The 17,314-nt window shown below is 47.4% G+C and overlaps 1 protein-coding gene across 1 annotated transcript in view; it reads left to right on the top strand.

Annotated features, from left to right (window-relative positions):
- FTO (FTO alpha-ketoglutarate dependent dioxygenase) overlaps positions 1–16,910 on the top strand; it is a 380,608-nt gene extending 363,698 nt beyond the window's left edge. Inside the window, exon 9 of the mRNA XM_041765302.1 lies at positions 14,563–16,910. Within this exon, the coding sequence (XP_041621236.1) occupies positions 14,563–14,716 (154 nt within the window). The 3' untranslated portion in view covers positions 14,717–16,910. The remainder of the gene's footprint in view (positions 1–14,562) is intronic.
- Positions 16,911–17,314: the final 404 nt, after the last annotated feature.

Raw genomic sequence — 17,314 nt, 5'->3', positions numbered from 1 at the left:
TGGCCAACCCTAGGTGAAACTGTAAAGAAGGTAAAATTGGGCTTCCGAGACCCCCACCCCTTCCTCTGTCCCATTTCCACCCACCCCACCCCACCCCCCCGGGCGTGCGGAGCTCACATGCTTCTCTGTCACACCAGGAAGCAGCATGATCTCAGCAGTGACTTAAAATATTCTCCTCCTTAGGAACCGTTGCACCGCTAGATGCCTTCCCCTATCTTGTCCCCACATGCTAGTGAGAACCAATTAATGGTGCACTTTCTGGCCCGGGTCGAGGGAGCCAGAGGAACAACACCGTGCCGTCCTGGTACCGCTCCGTTCACACCATGTGGGCCGGCCACCTGCCGACGGCGCTATACATACATACAGCCCTGGCCACGTAACTTAACTAGTGGCTGCCTTTGGCCACCAGAACCTTCATAAGTCAGTGTCCAGCTAGAAAGTGCAATTTAAATTAGGAACAGCAGGTTTCCCAGGTCCTGTGGTCTCACTCGAGCTAACCTATCAGCTGGCGCTGCAGAGGAAGCATAATGGGCCCTCAGTAAGGTATTCTGTGCTCAGTCCCAGGTGGTCTTGACTACAGAGCCGTCCTTCCAAAAAGTGTAAATTCTAACTTAGCAGTCTGCTGAGAAGCTGGGCTCCCTGGCAGGCCGGGCACGGGGGCAGGAGGTTACAGCGGCTAATCAAGTCCTCGCTGTGCCGTCCCTCTCACCGCCGAGCCCTGGCCCGGTCCCAGCTGACCCCACTCCTGTAATGCTCAGTGAGGAGCCGAACTTCTCCGTTACTCGGCCTGTTTTCGGGAGCTGGAAAGGTGACTTGTAACAGGCCTCTTGTTCCCAGCCTCCTCTATAATGACATTCTGCACAAGCAGATGTCGTCCTTTGATTCCCGATGACCTTCTGAATTTGGGCAAATGAGAAAGCGCCCGGGATCCACAGTGAGGGCCTAAGGGTGTCTTTTCCTGCACAGAGCCGAGCTCTCGTCGTGCGCCCCCACCCATCCGTGGCTGGGACGTGGCAAGGACGTGGCCTCACTCTGTCCCCCACCGGTAAGAAGGCTTCTTCCTGGAGCCGAGGGGCCGGGAGATGAGACGGCCAGTGCCGGCCCGCGCTTGAGTATTTACCAGACGTGACTCTGGGGCTCTGGGGCTGTCTCAGCTTGACAGATGAGAAAATGCTGCCTGAACGCCCTTCCCAAGGTCACCCCACAGGCAAACTGCTGGTGCTGGAAGAATGAGATCACCCAGGCAGCGAAGGAAGAACTGCAGACCCCGCTTTCGGGAGCCCTGAAACGTGAGGTGGGGCCACCGCCTGTCTAGGTGGCGGGTGTGTGAGACCATCAGTGATGAAGAGAGAGCGGCTTGTCTCTCTGCCTTTCTCCTCACAGATGCCCAGGTGGGCAAGTTGTGGTTATGATGATTAATTAATAAGCCCACCCAGTTAACCCGAAGGCCACTCTGCAACCCCAAAGCAGTCTCTCCGGCAGCTCATCCTTGCATCCCGGGGCTCCAAGGGGCTTCGTGTGCTGGCCATGAAGCTGGCAGCCCAGCAGAAACCAGCTGGGGGACTTCAGAGTGTGCCCTGCCTCCCATTGAAATGCAATTTTTAAAAACTCCTTTCAAACGGAGGCACTTTAGAAGCAAACCCAGCACCGACTCAGAGGCCTGTTCAGTCTTCCGTGGCTCTCAGCATATAGGATTACCCTGCTTCCTCAGCCTGAATCCACAGCCCCAAGAAGAAAAAGAACAGCATAAATTGGATGTGAGTTGAGTTCTGAAGATACACATCAGGTGAACTTAGGAATACAGGGCGGCTTTGGCGTCATTTCTTCTTTTCTATTCCATCGCAAAGGGGAACAAAGCTTCAAAGCCATTAGGACGATCAGGTTCAGGGCCCTGCTCCCTCCCAGCCCCCAGCATGGGGGGGGGGGGTGGCCTGTCAGCCAGGAACAAGTCTTAAGTAGGATATTTTGCTCTATTAAGCCAGCACTATGTATGGGTCAAGCAGAGAAGTTGACTCATGAGATGACCCAATTCCTAAAGGAGTCTGGAGGCTTTCTGCAGGGGACCAGGCCAGAGATCATATCACTGCCCTGCATGAAACCCCTCTGTCCTTTCCCATCTCACTTAGAATAAGATCCCTCTTTACAGTGGCTTCCCAGACCCTGGGCTCTTCTGATCCCATCTCTTCCTTCCCTTCATCACCCTCCTTCAGCTACAGCAGCCTCCTTGCTGTCCCTTAGAACATGCCTGATACTCCCCTAGAAAACTGTGCCCCCAGATAGATGGCTAGGACGACCCTTGTGGCCAGCGCCCTCCCCTGCCTCTCCATAGCATTTATCTCCAGCAGAAACGTCTTAGTATCCATTTGCTGCCATTCTGTGGCAGAGAATCGTGCTCCTCATACCCACATTTATTTTCCTTCTTCCTTCGGTCTAGATCTTGGTTTTGACAGAGAAAAGAAGAGGATAATGCATCTCCCTAAAAACCTCCACTTGCCAGCCTCTCCTGCAGCCCACTGACTGAGTTCCCATCAGTGAGAGAGAAGGGGAGGGGTTGCCTGTCCTGCCTAAAGAGAGGAGGTGACCACACATTTTCCCCCTCTACCATTTCTCCTATTCCCTGGGGCTCCCTGGGACTCGAGACATTGTGGCTAGAGGACCCTGGACCATGTGGTGAGCTCAAGGATGGTGGGTGTCAGCTAAGAACAGCAGAGTTCCTGTCATAAAGCATCCATAGGCAAATGGAGCAGGTTATAACCTCTAATCCTGGAACAAGGTGGCAGCTTGGAGAATCTTGCATTCGGCCCACTGGAATCTATGATACATATGGATATTGCCTCTGAGGGGATTAGGACTTGCCTGCAAAAGTGGTTTATGAATCAGAGTAACAGCAACCGGTGGCACTTTCCAGTTCTACCAATAGAGGAAATACAGTTAATCAGAAAACTGCTGGCCTGGCAGTGACCTCACTTCCAGTCCCAGCTTTGTGACTTGCCGGCCACGTGACCTGGAGCAAGGCCTCTGCTTCCTTGTCTCCCAAACTGGGTATCACCCCTCCTTCCTGTCCTCGTTGTGCAGGTCACACAAGATGAGGTGTGTGGACGTTAACTATGTGTATATGTACAATCCCAATTTTCTTTTTTTTTTTTTAAATCTTATTTGGCAGAGAGTATATGCACAAGCAGGGAAGTGGCAGAGGGAGAGGGAGAAGCAGGCTCTCCACTGAGCAGAGAGCCCAATGTGGGGGCTCAATCCCAGTACCCTTGGGATCATGACCAGAGCTGGAGTCAAGACACTCAACCAGCTGAGCCATCCAGGTGCCCCCAGAATCCCAATTTTCTAAGAGATGAACCCAAACCTTAAGGATTGCCTGACTCAACTCTTGACTTTACAGACCTGAGTACTGATGACCAGAAAGCCACGATTTTGCCCCAGGTCACAGGGTAAGGTAGTGGCAGGGCTGGATCTTGAATTTCCCAACCAGTGATCTTTCTGCCACACCATCCCCCTTGGCAGTGGCTAGTCTTGATATTATTCCTCCTTTGATCATGCCTCCTACTTTTACTATCATTATTATAAAACTGATTATATAGCAGGGAAATTAGTCTATTTTAAGGAAGCACTTCTGTGCATCACACTGTATTTAACGTGCCTACAATATGCCAAACTCTGTGCTAGGCTTGGAGGAGATGGCGGTGAGCAAACCACACAGAAATCCTGGTCTTCGGGGCACCTGGGTGGCTCTGTGGTTGAGCATCTTCCTTCAGCTGAGGTCATGATCCCGGGTTCCTGGGATCGAGTCCCACATCAGGCTCTCCACAGGGAGCCTGCTTCTCCCTCTGCCTGTGTCTCTGTATGTGTCTCTCATGAATAAATAAATAAAATATTAAAAAAAAAAAAAGGAAAAAAGGAAAGAAAGAAATCCCTGTCTTCAGGGAGCTTATTTTGCAGACACACACACACACCAAATGGTATCAGGTGTTGTGTAGAAACACAGGGCAGGGAAAGAGGAATGGGGAGTGCCGGCGAGGGGTTGGAGGGAAGGAGAGATGTTGCTGTCTTAGGTAGGACAGTCACACTAGGCCTCACTGATGGGGCTGTGTTGAGCAGTGGCCTGAGGGCCTGAGGGAGCAAGCCACATGGGTGTCTTAGGGGAAGACTTTTCAAGGTAGAAGAGACAGCAGATACCGATGCCCTGAGAGTGTTCTTTGCCTGTTCCGGGGAGAGCAGGTGAGCCAGTACCGACTGGCGCAAAGTGAACACGGGGACAAGCGGAGGGAGGAAGGGTCAGAGAGCCAAGTGGGGAAGGGGTAGATCACAGAGGGACCGGCCGACCATTGGAAAAACTCGGACTTTACCTTAGCTTTTGAACCAGCGCAGAGAGTAAATACATCAGCCAGCTGGTATGTCCTCGATGAACTGGCATTTCCTTTCGGCCCCCGTCTTCTGGTTCTGAATTTCACTGCCCTGCCACACGCTTGGCGTTGGGCTACCCTGAGCTTTCTCCCATGCATGCTCTTGACCCGCTAGTGAATACTCTTTAAAGAAGAGGAGAGGCACAAAGGCCCAGTAGCCTCACGTTCAGAATAAGGTTAAAATAAACTTGGGAGATGTTTCTCAGCATCCCCAAAACCAATTAAGTGGGTTACACGGAAGTATTTCTAAAAACAGCAGTACAGTGGAGATAGACTGACAGGTGAGCAGATGGGGGAACCATCAACTCAAATTTATTTCACAGCTTACAACTCAAATGAGCATTCCAAAGTCAGAACAGCTGGCCTTTTATTCTGTAAGCCATTGTCCTTTGCTTTGCTCATCTCTCAGGAGTATGAGTGGATTATGCTCCAGTGGCAGTCTGTCTGTCGGTCTTTTGACTTTGCGGGGAAAAATCCTTTGTAGGAACCAGGCTTCTGATGTAAATCAGATTTCTCTGTAATGCCTGCTTCTTGCATGGGTTATGAAGTTTCTAGATTCTGCAAATCAGTGACATTGGCCTTTTAGCTTTCGTTTGCGGCACCGTATTCGTTACCTATGTGATTGTTACTATCTGATCGTGAGTAAATGGAATTTAACCAGATAGTCAAAAAGCAAAATCTTCGCATCTGTAAGAAGAAATTATCTCTATATTAAATTATCTCTATCTCTATATTATCTCTATATATCAATATCTATCTATCTATATATATACTTTAATGTTACCATGCACCTAAAAATCACAGCCGCCTTGAATTTCTGCCCGTAAGCCATTCTGGAATCTTTGTGAAGTTTGAGACTGCCCCGTGCAAACTTTACTTGAGTTTCAAGCGACAGGGGAAGTCCTGAAATTGGGAAAGGGTTATCTTTTGTCCATCGTGGTCCTTTGTGGGGTACTGTGCTGACAGGACAGCAGAGAAACCGTATTCTGTGGCTGAAAGGAGGGCTTGATACTAGCCGGTAGGGATTTCATTCCAGTAATTGCATCAAATTGGACCTTCTGCCGTGCTGCGGGGAGAGCATTAATACCACTCATTAAGTCCTGCGCCTGGGCGCTTCCCTCCCCACGGCAGAGTCACGGGCACAATATATTTTCCTCCAAAGTGTTTGTTTTCATTGTTGCCCTTTAAAAATAATGAGTTCATTCTATTCCCTCGCAAGGAAAGTTACTCTAGACTGCTTTGAAATTGTATATCTTTTGTTGAGCGCATTTCTGCAGTGGTTCCATAGCTTTGTGCGCCGGGGAACCCAACCCGGCCTCTCTTAAAGCTCCTGACCAGGCTGCCTCAGACTTGATACATATAATCGTCCAGCCTATTTGACCCTCATATTGTTACCCTTGACCAGGTAGAAGTCATGCAAGTTTCAGGTGACCCTATCATGTGACCAGAGGTCAAAGGTCAGCAGCTCCTAAATGTTGAGCTGTCAAGGTAGCCCATTCATCACTATCATTATGTCACTGACAAGCCGACAAATGAACCTGGGGATAAAATTGTTCTCAATCCTCCACCCCCTGGGTTTACACCCCAGCGGTGGGCCAAGCAGTCTCGCCTATTAAGTGATCGCCCAGGCCTGTCAGAGGCCCCAAAGTCCAGGAAGGACTCCTAGAGACCTGTCCTATGTGCGGACCCTGCACAGTCGCCAGTTGCTTGCATAGGGGGCCGAGTTGCATGTCCGCAAGAGCTGACTTGGGAGTCTGGTGTCCTCTGAAAGGGACATGAATATAATGTGTGTTCTTTATGGACCCAGAGACACCCACACGTCCCCCCTCCACATTCCACTTCAGCATCTTCGTGGTCCTTTGTGGCAGGCTAAAATGGTGCATGCAGCGTTCTTGCAAACTGGCCTGATCCAAAGAGTCACTCAGGAAAATTCAGACTGACCGGAGGGTCTGACTTGGGGCTAGGTGCCTTTGGTAAACTGTATTTTTAATAAGGGCCCCACGTGATCCTTTGACGTTGGTATTTTGGAATGGTGCAAAGAGCTTGAGATTTAGAGGCAAGCAGTTTTGCCAAATCTGGACTCTTTTCTTTGGCTATGAAATCTAGGACAAGTTAGTTAATCTTCTGGGCCTCAGTTTCCAATTTGAGGACCAACATTTATTTAAATAGATGTATCTCCTGGAGGTACATAACCGGGCATCTTTATCCTTACCCCCAGAGTCTTCTCCTCTCTGATGGAGCCTTGCCATGGGCCAGAGGAGCTCTTAGCAGTGATTGGAGTAGAAAGAAGCCCTGGTTCCATGAGCCAGGAGAATGGGAAACCCATATCAAAGGAGTTTTCTTCTTGGAGTCCCAAGTTGGAACTCTAAATGTTTTGTTTCGTTTTGTTTATTTCATTTAACAAAATAAAACCCAAACCCCTGATATTCATGGTTATTGAGCTATATGGCATATTAATGTGATATTTCAGAGAAATCATAGGTGGTAGAATTGGGAACCATGAAAACCACAGTTTATATGGAAAATGCCTTATGAGTTCCAAGGGAATGTAGAGAACACAAGTCATTTACAGCAGCTGGGCCCTGCCTATGTTGTTCCCTTCCCTTCCCAGTGGGTAGACAGTAGGGACCCGCACTCGGTACTCTGTAAATGTGCTGACTGATAGCTAAGATCTAGATAGCTCGGTTATCCATGCTAAATGGCACAGTGATTTCTTGAAAAATGGCTCGTTGGCCATGTGGCTTGATAGCACGAGCATTCAAAAGCATTTTAGGGCTATTTGGTTTTTAACACACTTTAGCAGGCTCTCCTGCTAAAGGCTCTTCACTTCTTCCCTGAAGTGTGAACCCCAGAGTAGATTCTTCTACAACTAGAAGTTATGCCAACCCTACTCTCTCAAGTGGTCGTGGTTGAAAAATACTACCAACTAAAAAGGTATATTGATGGGAAAAAAAAGAAAAGAAAAAAAAAGCTGACCCGTGGGCCAAAGTTTGGCTTTTCCTCACTCTGATGTGTGTTGACTTTACTGATCTGGAAACATTAACATGTGGTACAGAGGCAAGAGGTTAAAAGCCTTTCAAAGAGAAAGTGAACGTGTCCTTTGTTGAAACTCATTTGGCAATTGGCTTTGCTTAGTAGTTCTGCCGTGGGTAAACTGAGTTATACAAATTTAAGAAGCTGATTTTATAAAACCAGCTTTGTCAAGATAGAACATTATGGTAGATACGACCGGGCAGCTCTTTGTTTTCAAAGTGGCCCACAGTGCCGGCGTGGCCGTGACAGAAAGTCCAAGAGCACAAATTATAAATTTGTTAGCCCACTTCTTTTGAAAGGCCTCGGAGTGTCAAGCGTAGAGTATCATAAACTGGACTGCATCCTCTCCTCACCACTGATGAAGACAGATTATTTGGAGCAAAGCATAGTGAGACCATGCAAAACAGCACAGTGGAGTGACCCGCTCACCCAAGATTTGATTTGAAATGTAATGTTTAAGGGAGACATCCTGGAGACTCAGAATTACGTGTGAAAATCCCTGAAATTGTCACCAAGTACTGTCAGGGATCAAGATTGTATGGTATATGAAAACAACTTACATGTGAACACTGGAACCCTCCCCCCCCCCCCCCCCCCCCCCCCCGCCATGGGGCAAGATGCTGTGACTCTCATGATCCCAGAAAGAATGGGAGGAACAGAGAACCTCTGTGCCTTCCCTTGGGGTCTCTTGCTCCCTCTAGAGCATTAAAGGTCACAGAGGAGATTGTTGCCCAATTACGTCATTACTTGCCACCACTTTCATGCTGATCCGGCCAGTTGGGCCTCATTTGATGTGAGGCCATACCAGCATTTTCTCCATGGGCCTGAGCCAGGCCTCGGAAGCCTCCATGCTGGCCTCCATCGTTCGAGGGAACACATTCCGATGGGGCTGATAGCCTGACACAGGCTCCTGTTTCCCATCAGCAGGAATGACTGTCAGCTCCTCATTGTAAATTACAATTCTGGAAAAAACTGACTTGAAGAGAACTGTGCTTTTCTAGTTCACTGGGTATTTTCTGGTGAAGTTGTTAGTTTCAGTCCCTGCAGTCTTTAGAAGTGTGATTTCTTTCCTTTTTATTTATAGGCGTTACAAGCGCCTCTGGCCAACATTGCATAATCAGCCGAGGTTTTGAAACAGGACCGGTACCTGCACAGAGAGGAAAGGATTATTGAGACATAATTATACATTTGTGTGGCATTTTACCCATTTTAAAGGGCTTTTATAGGCATATTTGGTTTTATCTTCCCATAACCCAGTGAAGCAGAGAAGCATTAGCTTCGTGTAACAGCTGAGGAAACTAAGAGGTTGAGAGATTTTTCTCAAGGTCACCCCAGGAATATAATTAGAAGCAGCTTATGCTCCCTAAAAGATGAACACGTATCTTTTGTTTCTATGGACTATAGATGCTTATACTGTAAGAACCGCAGAGTCATCAGAGTGAAAAGGAAGTTTTGTCTGTCGTTTGCTGTGATAATAGTTCTTCTAGAACTTAAAGGGAAAAGATGTTTTGCTCCTCTTTTTGCCCTGAAATGATTTGGAATCTCCCAAATATCTAAATGAGTCAAGAACAGCTAAATAGTCAGGGGACAGGGCCCGTTTTCAACCGAACAGAAGTGCATGAGAAGGATGGAATGCAGTAGAAGGGGCAGCCAGCTAGATGCCCAGGCCTGGCCTAGCCCTGCTTACCCATTCACTTCCTCCTGGTTAACCGTGGGGAAGGCAGCCCTTACTCGAAATGGGGGTCAAATACCCACCTCCCCCATCTCTCTGGGGTTATAAAAATCAAATTAAGACAGTGCTGTGTATTGAGAATCTTTTGTTTAAACAGTGTACAGAATGTAATTGTTTTAAGCAGGAGTTGCTCTTGCTGTCCTGTTTCCCATTAAGGAATTCCCTGTCAGGAGTTTATTTTTCTTGTCTCTCAACAGTGTGTGCCTGGTAATATTTCCCCATCAAGCTCGCGTTTTTGGTTTTCTTTTTGGGGGGGGGGGTGTATTTTTTTTTAAGCTTGCTCATCTTGATGAATCTTTTAGCAAGACACATTTCTCCTGAGATCTTTACCATGTCATCAAGAGTTATGGAAATGTTACCTGTCCTTCTTTATTTGTTGCAAAATTTAGGGACAAGGAGGAAGACCATATATGTTTTCTTAAAATCAATGGCCAGCACATTACTGTAAAACCTATTGATTAAAAACACAGAGTATAATGTTAGTCATTTAGTCTGTGAAGTGGCGCAATAAGGGAAGAAATGTATCCTTTGACTTTTGCATTAACCTTTTATTGACTGCTTGCATACCCATAATTAACACACACTTTAGCTAAAGTGGTTAATTTTAGCACAGCGACCAGTGTTCACTAATGTTGCTGCCACCCCGATCACCCAGATGCAAGTGTGGCCCTAGGGGAAATCAGTGGCTCTGAGGCCTGGGATGAGTTACACCTGCAGGGAGAGAAGGGGACCTCTGGGCAGCCTGCTACCGGGCCAGCCAGTAGGACACCTTTCAGTTGCTTTGTATTGTGTCACCAGGCCATTCAGGGAGAACCATTCCTTCATAGTGAGAGTTTGGGGTGGCTCATAGAGAGTTCTTGGTATCAAAATAATCTGAATTTGGGAGGGAGAGAGATGACGTGTATATTATTTTCTTTTGCTCCCTTTGTAATGTTTCATGAAAGGGGCAGGGGTTTCGGGGTAGATCCACATTTATTTGCTAACTAAAGAAGCATGAAAAATAGGATTTGCTTTACGATGGGAATAGAGAGGACAAGATGACTTTCTTACTGTTTAGGTGGGTCCAGAATGACCTACTCTCCCTGGGAACACTGAGTTTAGGGAAACTGTTTTCAACTGTCTTGAGAAAAGTCATCCAGCTGTGGTCATAGAAACCAGCTTATTTGCATGCAGAGAACTATTTGGATGACACCAGCACACCCTTGTTTTTTGGATAGAAGTTTGTCCCAAATAGAAATACCGTTTAAACCAAAAGCAGTCTGGGTGGCCCAGAGGTTTAGCGCTGCCTTCAGCCCAGGGCGTGATCCTGGAGACCCGGGATCGGGTCCCACGTCGGGCTCCCTGCATGGAGCCTGCTTCTCCCTCTGCCTCTCTCTCTCATTTTCTCTCTCTCTCTCTCTCTCTCTCTCTCTCTCATGAATAAGTAAGTAAAATTTTTTAAAAATTAAAAAAAAATAAACCAAAAGCAAAAGCCAGTGTTTTCCTGCTTTCCTTACTCGGATGATCTCTGCACACACTATACTGTGTCACCAGTGGCATCTCAGTTTGGAGGCAGGACAGTTCACATCCCTTTGGCAGGCAGGTCTGTGGCAACGGATGTTGTAGTAAAAGGGGAGAAATAACTCACAGGTAGGGAGCATGGCCAGCATGTCAGTCAGGACTCTTTAGTTGCAAGTGACAGGAAAACCTAACTGAATCATGGCTCATGAAACTAAAAAATTCTGAACATAACTGGCTTCCAGGTTAGGCTTGATCTAGCTATGAATGACACTGCTCAGAACCCAGCCCCTTGCTGCACCTAGCAAAATGACTGTGGCAGTCCCAGATGGTGCATCTTGATAGTTCACAGAGATAAGAAAGGCTTTTCTTGCAGCCCCCACACCAGTCCTCTGGTTTAGTCTCTCCCTCTTGCCCTAGACTGGGACATGTGCCTCCCCCTAAGCCTCTTCCCTATGGCTGGGAGAGTGCAATATGCTTGGTAGCCTGAGCTGGTCAAGGCTCTCCTCTGGCTGTAGAGGTGGAGCCAATCCCACCCAAACCACATGGCCAACCATGGGGAGGGGATGGATTCCCTATGGGAAAATTATAATCTCTTGATGGGGAAGGTAGGGATAGATGCAGACTGCAAATGTGCACTGTGGTCCACATTCCTAACACATTTCCTAAGAGAAGTTAGGGTCCTAAGAGAACTTATTTTGCAAGGAACTATAGACTCTGCATGCTAAGAAACAATCTGACTTTCTTCCCTGTATATGCCAAATCGGTCTGGAAGAGCCACCCCTTAGAAAGTACGATGACAGCACGTTTTATTAATTCTAGGTCTTCAGGAGCAACTGTGGAGTTGTTCTGAATCAGAGCATTTTAGCCTGTCACCGGGAGGTTGTAGCAGCTTGAACACAGCCGCAGCGTCCTGGCGTGTCACATGGTGATAGGGTTCAACCACAGGCTCAGTTTGATTCAAGCCAGAAAGAGCCGCTTCCGTATCTCCAGAGCTTCTCCTAGAAGAGAGCCAGGCCAGGGGCCGCCCACTCAGTTAGTGTGAAGGGAGGGCGTCGCCAGAGGGACAGGCAGCCCTGTTCTTGGCGTCATCATCTGTCCATCACCAGTCCTCATGGTAGAAGCAACAGCAGCAATCATAATCCATAATATTTGCTGAGTGCTTCCTACGCACCTGGCAGTGTTCTAAGCACTCTGCGTGTATTAATTCATTTATCCTTCACAATAACCCCATAAGTCAGTACTGTTATTACCATCCTCCTCATCATCATCATCATCATCACTCCTACTCGACAGGAAGTTGAGGCTCAGCAAGGGTGAGAAACCTGCATGGGGTGTCCTGCCCCGTCATAGGAGATGAGCCAAAAGGAGGCAGAATGAATGAATCGAGCAAGAGGAATGAAAACTGAAAACATGCAATGCCTCGGAGCCATCCTCAGTCCCTTCTCTTTCAGTTCGCAGTCTGGCACGATGCAGGACTAGACCGAAGATGGAGGTGGGGTGAGGGGTGTCCCCTCCCATCGGGAAAGCATCACCTCCAGCGACGAGCCCTCTGCTGGGGCCCCATCACTCGCTGCCTTTTGGAAATCGGCAAGGAACACTGAGCATTAAAAGAAGTTTGAAAATGACCTTGAGAGCTCTGAATTAAGACCCGGGAAGGGACCCCATCGCGGGTTCTACCTCCTGCCCAGGGGGAGCCTGTGAGTGTAGCCAGCTCCTAGCCTCTCGGGGGGGCCCCCATGGAAAGGAGGTCGTTTCCACACCAGCCAGGCCTTTCTTTGGCGGCAGAAAATCACGGAGCAGCTTCACCCAGACAAAAAGCTGGGGGAAGCGTCTACTGCATGGCGAAAGCAAACCTCTGCAGCAGGCTTTAATATTTTTAATACTTTCTCAAAGCGAGGGGGCAAACCCATTTGACAGGTGAAAAAGCATCTCTATTGACTTTTTACAAACCTTATGATATTCTAGGTGGATCGACACTTATCATAGGCCCTTAATCTGCCAGCCAGGATAATGTGTGCACAGATAATTTATCCGCTGAGAGGTTGAGATGCTCAATTTGGAATAACTTCCCCTACCTAGTAAATTGAGCCTTGCTCTGTGATTCCAAAGCAGAGAGAGAGAGCGAGCGAGCACAATTTAAAAAGCTTTGCTGAGTTCCTTTGTAATTAGTTGCAGCTCCCTCTGAATATTAATTTCCCTGCATCCCTTTCATGTGATTTAGAGACTGTTTCTAGAACTACAGAGACACCATCAGAACCACGACAGCGAGCGGCACCGTCTCAAACACCTATCACCAAGTAGTCTGCAGAACGCACCCTCTGTTCTTCGGCGCTATGTGGGGCTTATCAGTGCAAACAGTTTAATATTTATGCTAAGAGGATTGTCAAAAGCAGCTTCTGTTGCTTTAATTCTTGTTTTAAATAAATAATGAGAACATTTAAACACATTACTCTTCTTGGGGCCCTGAGGTCAGCTAATCTTATTATTTATGAAGTGATGTGCTACATAATAGTACTTAGTGCATGTTAACAGACGCTATTATCAGGGTCTGATGCGGAGAGCTGAAGATATATTGGAATGTTATGTGTAATGTGCGACGGATTGAGTGCATAGGATGCCGGTAGAGCAATTAACCACACGAGCAAATAGGTATAAAGTTGAAGTATGTTTTCCCATGGGGATCCCCTCACCATTAATAATTCCCCAGAGAAGACGATGTCTTTCAGTTAGGAACCTTCTCTACCATCAGGCTTGGAAATAGGGCCAGGATATTCCATCCTTTGATGTCTTCATAGTTAGTCCTCCACAGAGGGCAAATCGTGGGAATGACCACTTTTTAATTGATTTCGAGAACAATGCAGAGAAGGTGGGAGTGGGGATGGACCCACACATCTCTTCCAAGTGTACTCATAGTACTTCTTTCGGGTCCATGTGCTTCCGCTACTGTGCGCTCCGAGAGGGCAGGGAAATTGTTCCTTTCTTATTGCAACTTGTGTTTCATTCTCTCTGATCCTCGTGTTTCAGACGAATAAAGCTAAAGCCACTGAGCTTTCCCAGACCAATTTTAAATAAGCTGGTCTCTCTGAGAGGTAGATGCCTGCCAGGGTGGGGATGATGCTGCCCCAACTTTTTTCCTACAAGGCTATAATTTAGTTGCATATGATAATTAATTTCTCTACTATTGATGAATAATCCATTTAATAAAAACCGTGATTTAAGTGTTTTCCTTAGGGAGTAACTCTTGCTAGCCTTTTAATTTAATTTTGTGGAAGTTTTCCTCACCTATTCATCAGTGGAAATGATTATTAACCTCTATTTGCATATATCCTTATAAATCCGTCTCTCCTTGGAGTGCCTTTTTCTGAGCACAGCAAGCTGGGACACTTGTAAATCTCTAGAATCTCCAAAGTCAATCCCGGCCCGTAATATTGTTTAATCTATTCTTGGACGTTTTAATGCAGTAAATTCAATTTAATCTTTCCCAGTAATCTAGTAATACATCGAAATCCCACAAACATTTAAATCTGATAATGGCTTAATCACACACTTTAAATAACAGTTGAGATAATGAAAAAATAATTCACCATTTTAAAGGCAGAGTAACTGAATTTCCCCGGTGATTGGCTTCTGTGAAGCCACTAGAGATAATACAAAGCTGGGAATTGAAAAAAGAAAAAGAAGTTCCAGCGCCGCCAAGAACGGTTCCTCCACCCTCTGAACACCTGCGTCCTGGTCCTGCTCGGTGAACTCATTCTTTCATGTCAGAACCAACCCCCGGGAGGACGGTCTTTGGAGCATTCGGCCGTGTCGTCCCAAACTGCCCGAGAACCGGGGTCCTCCAGGAGTTTCTTCCCATGGATTAATTGCCTCTTTCTACTCTTCCAGGTGCCAGTCCCGGATTGCCCGAACTCTGCCTGTGGATCAGAAGCCGGAATGTCGGCCGTATTGGGAAAAGGATGATCCTTCGATGCCTCTGCCATTCGATCTCACAGACATCGTTTCAGAACTCAGAGGTCTGCTTCTGGAAGCAAAACCCTAGAACGAGCCCAAGTTTTAGGTGGAGGAGGAAAAGGTAGTTTTGGCCTCCTTCCTCTAACCTTGCCACAGGCTCAGGCAAGGGCAGTATGGGTAGACTTGGCCTTTAGATTATAGAACCTGGGTCCCCGTTGGAAAGAGTAGGGAATGGAGCCCACGAATATTAAAATGTTTAAAGATGGCACAGTGTTATAATCTGATTTGGTACGAAATAAGAACCTGCCCCCAAAATACTGTTCCCCACTAGGATTTTTCATGGGAGCCATTCAGCTCCCAAGAGCCAAGGGGTAGGCCCTGTCTATGGCAGAGCCCAACCTACTTTCCACCTTCCCAAGCCTTTTCAGAGACTCTAGAAGACTCTTAGTCATCAGGGGGAAGACAGAACCTATATGCCGGTCCCCCCAATTTCTCCACGCCCTCTAGAAGCTGTGCTGTCCTATATGGTAGCCCCTAGCTGGGTGCAGCTTCTTAAATCCAGTTTCCATTGTAATTAAAAATTCAGTTCCTCAGCTGCTTAGGTAGCCACACATGTCTAGTGATTAGCATATTGGGCAGCACAGATGCAGAATATTTTCACCATCGTGGAAAGTCCTGTTGGATAATGCTTCTATAAAAAATTTGAGAGCAGGAAATTCTCTTCTCCACTTGTCTATAGCCACCATCACCATTGGCAAAAAGAATGAAAAGAGAAATGAGTCATTGAAGAGCAGCCACTGTCCCTTCCGTGAGCCAGACCTCAGTAACAGCCCAAGTTATGAGTTCTGTCCTCTGCCCCTGGGAACGAGGAGGTATTGGAAATTAAAATACACTTGACATCTGTCGTTGAGAAGTTTTCCTGATCTAATGAAAGAGACACAGACCTGTTTGCATTGCCTCATGGACTTGGCCCACACATGCATTTTTCTAGAATTCCCCCATCCATCCATGCATAACGAAAGGTGGGATGGAGGCCCGGGGAGTCCCAGCGGCCCATTCTGATGATATCGGTGCATCAGAGAGGCAATGTTTAGTAGAGGTGGAAACCTGGGCTTTGGCTTTGGAGTGTCTGGATCAAAACAGCGCACTGGCTCTGTGACTTTTGACATGTCACTGTGCCTCAGTTTCCTTATCCTTATGATGGGGGTACTAAAAACACCAACTGACAAAGTGCATAGTAAATGGAATAACCTAGCTACAGGTATAGAACAAATTCTGACTGGTAGATACCTGGTAAATATTAGTATTCTTCTGTATCTGTAAGCTGACCCGATGTAGACGTTGGTCCCCACTGCCCTCGTGCCGATTTTGTCTCGTGATGCCATTAACACATCTCTCCCTTTTTGGCTTGGCCCCAGCACCATGGTAACCCCAGAAATCACGAGAATAGTTAGCCCCCTGCCCCAGCCCATCGCCTTCTCTGGTAGTGGTTTACCTGTAGTTTGGAAGCCGAAGAGCTCTTTTGCGCATTGAGTGGCACACAGAGAACCCGACTCTGTCCCACCATTAGAATGTCCCCAGTTCAAGGTAGCGTTCACTTCCACAGAGTCAACCGCCAAAAGGCCACATTACCCAAAGCAGCCAGGGTTTCATCATCTGGAGACTCTGTTCTCTCAGACCTTGGATGAATCCCCTCATGTCCTTGAGCCTCATCAGTAAAAGAGAAAGGAAGTGCTGCCTGCCTCACCATCCCCGGGCTGTCGTAGAGATTAGATGAACTCCTGGAGGTAAGGAGTGTGTGGCACATAGAAACCACATTCTAGGCACCAAGGCCATGTGGCCTGCTCTTGGACTGATTTCATGCCAGAGCTTCTTCTGTGTTACCATTTCATGAGGTGCCAATATTTAAAAATTGGGAGATCTCATAGAAAAATTAAAACATGTGCATTCTCTTTAGAATTCAGAACATCTGGCAGCCCTAGGCCTCCATCCTGGCATGGCAACGGGCTAAGTAGCATCTTCTCACTCTTGGGCAGGATGTGAGCCCTCCATGGCCCCCGGTGCTCCCTGTAATCATTTATCATAAACCCGACCCCTCACTGTCAGCACTCTCCAGACCTGCTTGCTTGCACCCCTACCGTAGAAATAGGTAATCATGGTTAGTGCTTTCCCCAATGTGTGTGTTTTAGTATTGAGCTATATTTGTGGACTACTTGTAGTAATATGTCTTGTACGTCACTCATAAACAATAAAAATATTAAAAAGATATGATAAGAAACTGAGAGAGGTCCCACTCTTTTCTCCTCGAATGTTAGTGGGCGGGCCTGCTTCCTTGGCTTGGGGTTAGGTGGAGATAGTTCTCGAACCCCTCCAGGTGGGGCCAGGTGATGCACCAGGGGTGGGAGAAACCACTGCCTAAAGCAAGCCTGACAAGTGAGATCTCATTTTCGCAGAAGAGATGATGGCTTTCAGCAAGTGTGAGCTCAGCGTGCTTGGGGATTACGGATGCTCTGTGGGGAGGGTTCAGGTGGGTAGAAGGAGGGACAGCAAGAGACAATATGAAGGGGGGTTGCTGGGGCTACTGGCCATCAACCAGTTCCCACAGGCCGAAGGAAGGTCTCATTCTCCCCCTGAGAGCTAGGAAAGGACTTTCCTGGGAACATGGGCCACATGTGTGGTTGAGGGA

The sequence above is a fragment of the Vulpes lagopus genome, chromosome 8, assembly GCF_018345385.1.
Source record: "Vulpes lagopus strain Blue_001 chromosome 8, ASM1834538v1, whole genome shotgun sequence".
NCBI classification, from domain to species: domain Eukaryota; kingdom Metazoa; phylum Chordata; class Mammalia; order Carnivora; family Canidae; genus Vulpes; species Vulpes lagopus.
This window is presented reverse-complemented; position numbering and strand designations above follow the sequence as displayed.